Source organism: Muntiacus reevesi, chromosome 9 (assembly GCF_963930625.1).
Source record: "Muntiacus reevesi chromosome 9, mMunRee1.1, whole genome shotgun sequence".
NCBI lineage: Eukaryota > Metazoa > Chordata > Mammalia > Artiodactyla > Cervidae > Muntiacus > Muntiacus reevesi.
This window is the reverse complement of record NC_089257.1, coordinates 88,094,325-88,106,395: the sequence shown is the minus strand read 5'-3', so window position 1 is coordinate 88,106,395 and position 12,071 is coordinate 88,094,325. Positions and strand designations below refer to the sequence as shown.

Sequence of the window (12,071 nt, the reverse complement as noted above, 5' to 3'; positions counted from 1 at the left end):
AGTAGCTAGAGCCCATAGTATAATTATTTGCAAAATTGCTTAAATTTCAAAGTTATGAACATTTCCTTTTTAGTTTTCCCCTCAACTTACTCTGAAGAATTCTTTTGTTGACCCTGAATCCAGTGTTCCGTAGGCAATTTCTGTTTGTTTGGCCAAATCTTCTGCACTTTCTATAGGGGAGACCATTCTCTCAACCGTCAGGAAAGCGGCGAGATTAGCAGTATAAGATGATATAATGATGAGTGTAAAGAACCACCAAACACCTCCAACAATTCGTCCTGAGAGGGATCTAAACATGGATAAGATAATGTACATTTTCCTTTCTATAATCAACATAAAGAAAAGAAATACCATTGTGTATGTTTAAAAATAATTGCAAGTGTCATTTTATGTTCTAAATAGTCTACTCAAGAACGATTCTAGTATTTCTGTATCATTTGATATCTTTCATGCTATATTGAATGTATAAATGCCATTTAAAAAATACTTTTCCTTTTAATTGTTTACTTGGCAGAAATGTGGAACCAAATGCCTTTCCTTCAGATTCAGAGGAAGAACACTTGCTTAAATTCATTGACTCCCACTCACTTTAGTGTCTCTGAATTAGGATGCAGCCTATGTTTGATGAGATAAAACACAGTATCACAGTTTGATTGGAAGCACTGTTATGAAATAGCAATACATCTTAACAATGGGTAAGCTCTTAGATTTGATACAAGGTGGTAGATGCTTTTGTGAGAGAACTTGTTTTTACCTTCAGTCAGAGGTATGCAAGGATAGATGGGACATATGCCAAGGTGGGGCTTGATCAGAAACATATCTAGGATTGGTCTCCAAGGAACCATAGTTGAGAACATTTTGTTTGTTTGTTGGATAAGAATATTCTATTTCTTATCTGAGTGGAGGATGAGCTGTGTCTTAAAGTGCTTTCCACACTGGTATAAAAATGTTCTCCTTGCCACTGCCCACATGAGACCAAAGCATGTGATTGGTCAATGTGCAGTATGACAGCACTGAAAACTGATGCTGGAGATCAAAAAATGTTTTCTCTCACACTTTCTCTGGCTATCAAGGATGTGTGAGTGAGCAGAGGAAAAGTGAGAATGAAATGTATAAAAAATTCAGAACATAGTCATAATTGATTTCAGCCCATAGGACCATTGGATCCTCTAAAATTCCTGTGACAATTTATTTTAAATATTTTCTTAATATTTTCCATGGCATTTCTAGCCTAAAATGCTCCCTTCTTAATGTTACTATACAAGTGGCACCTATTGGTTTTAACTTAGCATTTACTTAATCCTGATTTTAAAAACCATAAAATTATTTCTTGATTTGTTTTGATTTCTTTTCATTAATTGAGGATTATTTATTCAAATTCCTATGTTATTGGAATTTATGCACATTTATAGTGTTCCTGGGTCATAAGGAATACAAAGTACATTGTAGCTAAAATGTCTCTTTTTAAGAAAGCATTATATTTCTTGAGATGATACACATATATGTGTTGATAATATATCATTATTTAAGTGTAATTCTTAGCTTCTCTTGCTTCACCTACTTTTCTCAGAGAAATTTGGTATTTTTCTAGTAGCAGTAGGTTGGCTGCATTTTTGGCAAACTTAACTAAACTATATCCTAACTGACATGAGCTGTGACTCCATAGATAAAAAATATATAGTATTTACATTTCTGACTCTGTGTACTGCTTAGCTTGTTTATGATTGTTTAGAAAAAAGTATATCTGGAACCTACTATATTGACTTAGGTTTTAGGTAGTTTCATGGCAGAAATTTCCATTAAGCTACACAGGATTTAAGTTGAGTTCAAAATTAGTTCTCAAAAATGAACAACAATGACAAAACATTTGATTTTGTAAAGGAAATAACATGAAAATAAATTTGCTTTCTTAAGAATTTAGATTTAGCTTCCACCTGTCAAGTCACCATAGGAAATATTAACACTAAACGATTTTTGAGAGTTCTGATGGGTTCCGTATGTTCCTTTTCCATTGGGAAATTAACCTTTATGATGTATCCATACTTTGTGCTAATCTGGAAAAATTGGTTATGAGTATACTTAGATTAATTTGGGGAGTACAAAGTCTTTCTCTGTTTTAGGCAATGCTCTGCCTCTAGAAAAATAACATGTAGAGAGGTGTTATGCACAATATTTAGAGTTACTAGGGAGTTGGTGAAGAACTTAAGGGCTTTGAAACTAACCTGGGTGAAATGTCACATCCTTGCTGCATAAAAGCACCCAGGGAAAACCAGAGGCTGTTAAAGATGCCAAACTCGTTGGGAGGCTGGTCGCTGGGTCCTTCCTTCCCATCTTCTGGCTCTTCTGTGTGCCACTCGTAAGGACTAAACCTACTAACCAGGAACAAGACCACGCTGACACCAATGTAGGCAAAGACTATGCACATCCAAATCTCATAGGCCAGAGGATCCAAGAAGGAAAACACTCCTGGTTTAGATTTCTGAGGCTTTTTGATCATAATAGATATGCCCAAACTCATGAAGGGCTTAGAGAAGTCAATGACCTCCTCTCGGACCAAAGTGATTGTCAGAGGGGCAATAGCAATCTCTGCTTTCTATAAAAGAAAAGACACATGAAAAAAATGTAGGTTAATAGATTTCATGAACCATTTAGTACCGGATTGATTCACACAGATTTTAACCTGTTAGTATTTATTCTACATTTTTTGGGGAATACCTACAATAAATAGGGCCAGTGACAAAGATGAACAGTAGATTTTTTTTTTATATTATGTCACTTTAATTGCAAATATATTTTTATTTGTGCTAGTAATTAGATAAGAGGGAGAGAAAAAGTGAAGGAGTAGGCATAGCAAAAATAGCTTAAACTCAAATAACTGCATTAGTCTTTAAGGGTCTGACAAAGTGCAGAGGAGGACACTTGAAAATTTTCCCATATGGCTGAATTTCTGAATTTCTTGGCTAGAATTACTGATATTTTGCAGTCTTTTCTATTTTATTTGGAATGTGGTCACTAATTCATTAGTTGGCCATTTCTTAAAATTATGAATTTCAAATTTCAAATAGTCTTTTCTTTTTTAGTCCTTTCCAGTTATGAGAAAACCTAGCATGAAGCTTGTGTTTGTAAAATAGAAGAAACCTGTTGTTTGATAGCATTTTTCAACTCAGAATACAGACAAAAATCTGGAAATTGGCATTTACTTCTTCCTATTTACATACTTGGATTTCTACGTTCAATTTCTAAAATAGATTTTGGAACTGGCACAGTCAATTCTTATAAATTTTATTAATAAGATACCAGCTTCCATTTTTATGTTGTGATTCTGAGTAACTTTTCTGAATCTATTTCCATATCTTCAAAATTAAGACATTTTCTTTCTTGTTTACCTCATTACATTATTGTGATTATTAAACAAATCTTAATAAAACAATAAAACATTTACTGAACAATTACTGAGGGATTTTATGTCTATGTGGATTTAACTGTTTTGAATGGCTTCTCACTTAGCCATCTTAAACAGATAAACAATGTTACACTTTTTACAGATGGTTGAGACTGAGACTCAAATTAGTTTTACACATCATAGCACCTCTGCAATTTGAGATTGTATTTCTGTTAAATTATGCCATCTCTAAAATCAAATGAAATGAAGTATGGTGAAAAAACTGTAAATTGTTACATGATCTACAAATGAGAAAAGTTTTTTTGATTATTTATTTTAGAAGGAAAATATTTGGTATTAAAATGGAATCTGAAACACAGACATATATGTTCTTACACAGTGGCTGCCAGTTTTATATTCACTTTATGTATCAGGCCCCTGGATTGTTATGATGGCCAGCAGCTTGGTACAAAGGCAACTGAAGGGTTAGAATGGGAAATGTACTCTTGTTGTCATGCTTTCCACTGAGTGTCTGAAAAGTAACTGCATATGCTTTCAAGTGGGAATAAATTTAGTTCACATCAAAAATGCCTATATGTAATACAAAAGTCAGAATCATTTTTGAGAGATTATTACTTCCCCGTAGTTACTATTATTTGTATAATTTTTATTATACAGTGATATATGAAGTAGATATAGAATATAAAAACAAAATTATGAAAAGTTATCTTCATTTCCTTCATTACTCTTATTTTTTTATATGTGCTATCAGAAATTATTTCATGAATATTATTTTTTTTGTTTTAAATTGGGTAATATAGAACACCATATTTTATAACTCTTTTTCTCAAGAGAATATGATGAGGTATTTCAACATTATTTCAACATATATAGTAAAAATAAGTTTTAGTGATTGAAAATCTTTTATCATGCTAAAATATCAAAATTTATTCATTCAATTTATTTTGGGGGGGATATCTGTATTGTTTCCAGTTTTACGCAGTTTATAACAATGGTGATATAAACAACTTTGAAGACAAATCCTCACATATAACTTTGTTATTTAATGCTCATTACATATTTTGCACAATTTTTCTCACTAAAGATCATGCAAATTTGTATTGTTATCAGCACTGTGTGAAAGCACCTTCAGCTTTGAACCCTGGATATTCCTTATGCATATCCAGGGGATTTTTTCATTTATTCTCATTATCTTCACCAATTTGCTAATCTCATTGTACTGACTTGAATTTTTTAAATTTTTGTAAAAAACAGACAATTTTACTCCTTTTATATATTACTTGTCATAATCTTCCCCACTTCCATATGGGCTATTCTGTTTTTGCTCACTAATTTATGTGTTTTAAATATGCTAAAATATTATGTTCCATATATATATTTTAAACATTCTTCCTAGTCATCAATTGTTTTGTTTATGTTACTTGATTTGTGATACTTTATTTTAGTATATATATTTTAAAATTTTGTTGTAGCCATATAAAATTATATTTTTGCATTTTCAGGCTTTGGTTTCATGCTTAGTAAAATCCCTCTCATAGCATATGATCAACCTCAATATACACTTTATTCTAGTACCTGTAATCCCCCTATAATTTATCTAGCATATTACATGATAATGTATTACAAAATTGTCCTGCTTTACCAGTAGGTATAAATGGATAATGCTTCCTTTAACTGATGTGAAATACCACCTTTCGAATACTACACTGTTCTGTGTAGTAACTTCTGAAATTTTTTATTTATACAAGTGGCCATTAGTGAGAGTAAACTCCTTAAAGGTAGAGAAGCATGAAGAGAAATAAAGGAGTCTCCAGCACATAAAACTCGGTGCAATGGAAAGCAAATATTAGATAACAGTGGTGATGGAAATGCTCAATAAGGACACACTTGAAGTTCTGAAAGAGGTCGCGGAACAGAAGATACATCTGAGTTTTCTCTGCTAACTTTGGAGATGTTGCATTTGCCTTGTTCCATTAGCTCTCAGTGATTCCCAAAATTGTGAGAAATGTCTCCTGCAAGAGCTTCATAATGTTTGGATTCTCAATGACTTCTGGACTGAGGCTGATGAACCAGCATTTTAACACTGTGTTAAATGTGTTAAATGTTCTAGTGTTGGGAGGACATGGAATTTGCTCGAGAAAAATCTCTTTGGTTAAAATACACACAGAAGCACAGCAAGGCACAAGAAGAGGCCCTGGTGCAGTAGACCACGGAAGATCCTGTCAGGAATTTGTTGCAGTGTGCAGTAGTGACAGGCAGAAAGAATCTGAAAGTGTAAGGGAACTTTTGAGCTTTGGGGTAACCACCTGGTGGTGTGCTGAGATCACATCTAAATGTCTGGCAGATAATCTATTCCTAACAATTACAGTAACAAGGTTTGCAAAGAATAAAGTAAAAAAAATAAATACATAATGGACTCAAAGTTAATCATCTTGCTGGCTTTTTGAGTAGAAGAATATACACAGAGTTTTACTTAGGGCCTGTAAACTGAGAATTCATGTGTGCATTAGCAGTAAGAAAGGAAAAAAAATGTAGTTGAGAGGCAAGTAAAAACTTTGCAGACATGAGAATGGAAAATATAAAATCTGCGGAAAGTATATGAGACGTGAACAAAGATTCCTTTTGGGAAAAATTGTATAACTCAAGTGGCAAAAATCAGATTATTTAAATCCTTGCAAACTGGCTGAGGAATCAATAAAGAGCAATAACCATTATGTTACTTTTTCTCTCTGAGAACAGCCTGACTTTGTGACTTTTTTGTGTCATGTGACACATGTACTAGTGATACAATTTTGTTGCTTTTAATTATACTACTCCCTTCATATCACTTATTTTCACTATTTAAACAATATTCTCCCAATAAAATGTCATCAGAACACTTGCACAGGAGTGAGCCTGGGTTACCAACTTGGTAAGGACTCCAGAGGAGAGATATATAACAAATGTAGAAAATAACTCTGATTAGTTATCTGGTCCGAAATTAACTGAATTCAAGGATGCACTTTTGAGATGAAATACTCAGTAATGTAACTAGTAAAGTAATGCTCAAAATTCTCCAAGCCAGTCTTCAGCAATATGTGAACTTTCAGATGTTCAAACTGGTTTCAGAATAGGCAGAGGAAAGAGAGATCAAATTGACAACATCCGCTGGATCATTGAAAAAGCAAGAGAGTTCCAGAAAAACAGCTGTTTCTGCTTGATTGACTATGCCAAAGTCTTTGACTATGTGGATCACAATAAACTCTGGAAAATTCTGAAAGAGACGGGAATACCAGACCACCTGACCTGCCTCTTGAGAAACCTGTATGCAAGTCAGGAAGCAACAGTTAGAAGTGGACATGGAACAGACTGGTTCCAAATAGGAAAAGGAGTACATCAAGGCTGTATATTGTCACCCTGCTTATTTAACTTATATTCAGAGTACATCATGAGAAAGGCTGGGCTGGAGGAAGCACAAGCTGGAATCAAGATTGCCAGGAGAAATATCAGTAACCTCAGATATGCAGATGACACCACCCTTATGGCAGAAAGTGGAGAAGAACTAAACAACCTCTTGATGAAAGTGAAAGAGGAGAGTAAAAAAGTTGGCTTAAAGCTCAACATTCAGAAAACTGAGATCATGGCATCTGGTCCCATCACTTCATGGGAAATAAATGGGGAAACAGTGGAAATGAGGCTGACTTTATTTTTCTGGGCTCCAAAATCACTGCAGATGGTGATTGCAGCCATGGAATGAAAAGACACTTGCTCCTTGGAAGGAAAGTGATGATCAACCTAGACAGCATAGTAAAAAGCAGAGACATTACTTTGCCAATAAAGGTTCATCTAGTCAAGGCTATGGTTTTTCCAGTAGTCATGTATGGATGTCAAAGAGGTGGACTGTGAAGAAAGCTGAGTGCAGAAAAATTGATGGTTTTGAACTGTGGTATTGGAGAAGACTCTTGAGAGTCCCTTGGACTGCAAGGAGGTCCAACCAGTCCATCCTAAAGATCAGTCCTGGGTGTTCACTGGAAGGACTGATGCTGAAGCTGAAACTGCAATACTTTGGCCACCTGATGCAGAGAGCTGACTCATTTGAAAAGACCCTGATACTGGGAAAGATTGAGGGCAGGAGGAGAAGGGGACAACAGAGGATGAGACGGTTGGATGGCATCACCAGCGGGATGGACATGAGTGTGGGTAGACTGCGGGAGTTGGTGAAGGACAGGGAGTCCCGGCTGCTGCGGTTCACGGGCCGCAGAGTCGGACACGGCGGAGCGACTGAACTGGACTGAGTAGTGCTTTCTGAAGGGAGCGAATCAGCGTAGTTCCAGGCACTAGGTTAGGGTTCCCATTTAAAATTTTAAAGTTTCATGTATTACCAACAAACACATGCTTTAAAAACTCTTTTTCTTTGAGAATTAAAGCTCAATATCAGACTGTTGATCAGCCCAGTGGTAAAATACTTTTTGATTTTTTTAAGCCTAAAAATTTTGTTTTCCTCATTTAGGGCACCTAAGTAGTCAGCAGTTCTTTCAAATGAATATAAAGCTAACTAATTGCTTTTTAATGCCAAATAATTTCCTCTTACTGCTATAGCTGTTCTGTGCAGAGAATGTTCATTGTTTCATGGTCTGAAAGCAGGATGTAGAAACACAAAAGTCTTGAACTGCAGTTCTGGCTTAAAAGTGAGCCCCTCTGTATACATCAGTTATGTTCTAACTGGAGCGGGTTGCCTTTCCCTTCTCCAGCGGATCTTCCCGACCCAGGGATCAAACCTAAGTGTCCCGCATTGTGGGCAGATTATCACTGAGCTACCTGGGAAGCCCAATGTTCTAACTTGTTCTACTTTTATTCTTTCCTGGGGAAGGATTACTTTTGTGTAATTCTTAATTTTTAAAGGGAGTCTTGAAGAATTAACCAAACAGAATGTGTTTTGAACATGAAATTTGTGAAATGTAAATTGGCTTATAGGAAATTTCAGGATACAGTTCAAGTGTATATGACTTTTACTAGTTACTTGATGAAGAGAACTCACTGTGTGCTCTAGGTTTGATTTCTGGACTTTGGAAATATACCATCACTGGTATTTGATAATTGCTGGCTTGATTTTAACAGTGCAATGTTAGCTGAAGAAACCAAGCTTGTTCTAGTTCAGGCAGGAATATCTACACTGAATTTGCCCTTGACTTTGAATATGTATGACTTCCCTGATGGCCCAGATGGTAAAGCGTCTGCCTACAATGCGGGAGACCCAGGTTCAATCCCTGGGTTGGGAAGATCCTCTGGGAAAGGAAATGGCAACCTACTCCAGTACTCTTGCCTGGAAAATCCCACGGATGGATGAACATGGTAGGTTACAGTTCATGGGGTCACAAAGAGTTGGACACGACTGAGTGACTTCACTTTCACTTTGAATATATACACTAAAAATCTGGTGAACTCAAAGCGAAGGGCCTGACATGCTTTCACGTGAGGCCTGCTATGGAATAAATTATTGCTTTTGTGTTTACTATGTTGGAAAAAATGATGTCATTGCATATAAGTTTAAATTTATTATGTTCAGCAGAGTTGTAAGAATTTCACATTATTGGTGAGTATTTAATATATGCTAGCTAGTTTGCTGATTGCTTCATTAATAGTTTAAAACATATTTACTTATAAATACAACCAATAGAAATATAAATAATTAGCTAAAATAAGGCTCAACTTTATGCTGTTAAAGGAAATCTGCTCCTACAATTATCAAGTAACAGATAAGTAATGGAGCTGTTCTGTAGCTCTCAAGACACGTCTCTGGTATAGCAGCATCAAGCTTAAGAGAATAATCATCATAGATACTGAAGTTAGTGTTTTTTTTAAAACAGAATATCATATTCTGAATTTTTATCTTTTTGAAGTTATCAAGTATTAGTTTCCCTAATTGTTTGGAAATTATACTACTAATGAAATAGAGAAACATTTGACATCATATGTGCTTCTTTGAATGTAACTGCAAATTTTAAAAAACAGCAATAGACATTTAACAGTTGATATGTGTCCAAGTGAAAAAAACTTTCAGGTTTATGTAAGTAAATTTTCTAATAGATTGATTTGCTTACCCCATAAACAAGTTCTCCTACCATCCCATTCCAGATTTTTGTGTCTGCATCCCTTGCTCCATATTTTCCATCAGGGACAATGGCAATTTTATACTTGATACCAATATGTTTTGCAATTTCAGATGCCAAATCTACACAATATCCTTCATACTTGTCATTTCCTTCAAACATTTCATGATTTTTCTTGTACATAACATATGGGGATTCCTATAATGAGAGAAGTAGAACTGTAAAGGAGAAATTATGAAACATTCAAAAATTTTATGCAACTTTCACTTTCAGAATTTAAAAAATAGATTATATTTAGTATTAATACACACACTGGTTTTGTGTGGCAAGAAACTGATAATAAAACAGATGAATATATAACTATGCTTAGAAGTATATTAAGTTGCTTTATAGATTATGTTTTTAGACTAAAAATAGAATCTTTAAAATAAAATAAATTTCTTTTGAATGATTATTACATACTTAGCACTGTGACTGTGATAGGGAAAATATATGTTAATAATTGACTAGAGAAGCATAAATTATCATCTATGACAATGGGATTACCATTTTCAAAGCATCTCATGACCTGAAGACTACTTAGGAGTCAATTTTGTACAATAAAAGACTTATTCAAAGTCATAGGTCACTGTATTCTGCATCTTTTTTATCCACATTCGACTGAGACTTCCTTCAGGAAAAGAGCCATATTTATTTTTCTTTGCTCTCTGGGATTTAGCAAGATGCCTTGGTCAGAGCAGGTATTAGCAAGTGCAAAGAAGAAACAAATTAGCAGTCCTTAACATTTTATATACTAATTTGCATTAAATTGGCTTTCCTAAAATTGTCCTGTATCTTGGCTTTAATTAAGGTTGTGATCCAAGAATTTTTATTCTATTATAAAAATATGTTCCAAAAGGAAGCTAATAATTTTTTCCCAATTGTGAAAATCATTAACTCTTCAAGTAATATTTCTAGTAATATTCTCATTTAGTTTTTGAAGCAATAAGATAAAATAGGATGAAGAATTATTGTGAAATGAAAAGATTACTGCTAATTAGTAATAACTGAACAGTTTTCAGTACATACACACACACGCACCCACCCACCCACCCACCCTCCCACACACACACATCCCTAAACCAAACCATTTAAAGTCTGTGAAACTAAATAGACGTTAGCAGAAAAGCACTTGATTTTATAAATAAAACCTAATGCCACCAACTAAAAGATAGGCTCAGTGAACATGCAGTACATACAGAACTCCTGGTCACACTTCAGATTTCTTAATCATTTGTAGACAAGGAATGACCACTTTTGACTACAATGTTATTGAAGTCATGATTTATATTTTATAAAATAGCACCATGATATCCATTTAGTAATTTTAATATGTATCTTTTCTTTTCTCCCAGCAAATCTGTAGTTGGGAAAGTTGAACTTGCTCTTAAAACTCTGGATTAGAAGATGACTTACTTTGCATTACATGATAGTCTACACTAATTCTGATTTTGTTTTAAAGGACTTTGTAACTATAGAAACTATTTCAAAAAACAATAGAAGTGTAAATTTATTAATATGTGATTTTCTCATAGAGATGACCTATATAACTCTATTGTGGGCAATTGTATAGGATTGGCTCTTGTATTATTTTCTTAAATCCTGCCTTAGGTAGACATGGTCAAAAGAACCAGAAATCTCTCACTTCTTCCTTGAATTTGGTGAATATTCTAACATTGAACTTGGTTAAGAAATTTCTGCACCTACAAAATAAAGGCAACTAATTATCTCTTTAGATAGAAGAGAATTATTTGTTAGCTTAAAGAAAACATTCTCCAGATATAAATCATTTGAAAAATATGAATGTGGTTATAAAAATTGGTAAGTTGTTGCAAGACTGTTAATTTCTAAGATATGTTATGGAACATTACTTAAAATGAACCCATGCTTTCAGTTTGTCTCTTTTTGTCTTGTGATAGCTAATTAAAATATGGAAGAATATGTGCAAACAAGCACAAATTGCACATTTGCACAGTCCTTAACATTCTAATTGAAATGGTTGTTACTATAACAAATGAGAGGTTTTCAAAAGGAGTATTGCTAAGGTTCACACTGGCTACTAAGGATGATAAATTCTAGAGTCAGAAAAACTTGAACACATGAATTTTAGCCCTCAGATGTGTATTAGCTTGTGTACAGAAGCTTCTTTAGCTAGTATCATCACCTAGCTTGCAAAATCCCCTCTACATTATATAGTGAATAATTCGTTTCATTAAAAGCTGCATTTTCAATGTTTACTCAAATATTTGATAAATACCTGCTGTGTGCCAGGCAGCTTGCTGGGAACTAGGGTATACAAATAAATTATATATGCTCCTTATCCTCTTACGATTATGATTAAATTCTTTGTAATAAAGGTACAGGACTGAAAATGGTGGGAAACCACCATATATAATAACATATATAGTAAAAAATAAGACAAGCCCTCAGTTATTTAGTGCTTGCTCTACATCAAGTACAAAGTTATTTAACTGTTCTTTAATGGTATCCTTTTATTTACTTTCCACACTGCCATTTTGAGGTAGGCACTTCCCATTTGC

At 34.2% G+C, this 12,071-nt stretch overlaps 1 protein-coding gene across 2 annotated transcripts in view; it reads right to left on the bottom strand.

Annotated features, from left to right (window-relative positions):
• Positions 1-12,071, bottom strand: part of GRIA4 (glutamate ionotropic receptor AMPA type subunit 4) — a 613,307-nt gene that overhangs the window by 49,474 nt on the left and 551,762 nt on the right. For both annotated transcript variants that reach the window (XM_065944105.1, XM_065944106.1), the window contains exons 10-12: positions 9,484-9,690; positions 2,223-2,593; positions 91-289 (exon numbers count right to left, since the gene is read on the bottom strand). In XM_065944105.1, coding sequence (XP_065800177.1) covers positions 91-289; positions 2,223-2,593; positions 9,484-9,690 — 777 coding nt within the window. The remainder of the gene's footprint in view (positions 1-90; positions 290-2,222; positions 2,594-9,483; positions 9,691-12,071) is intronic.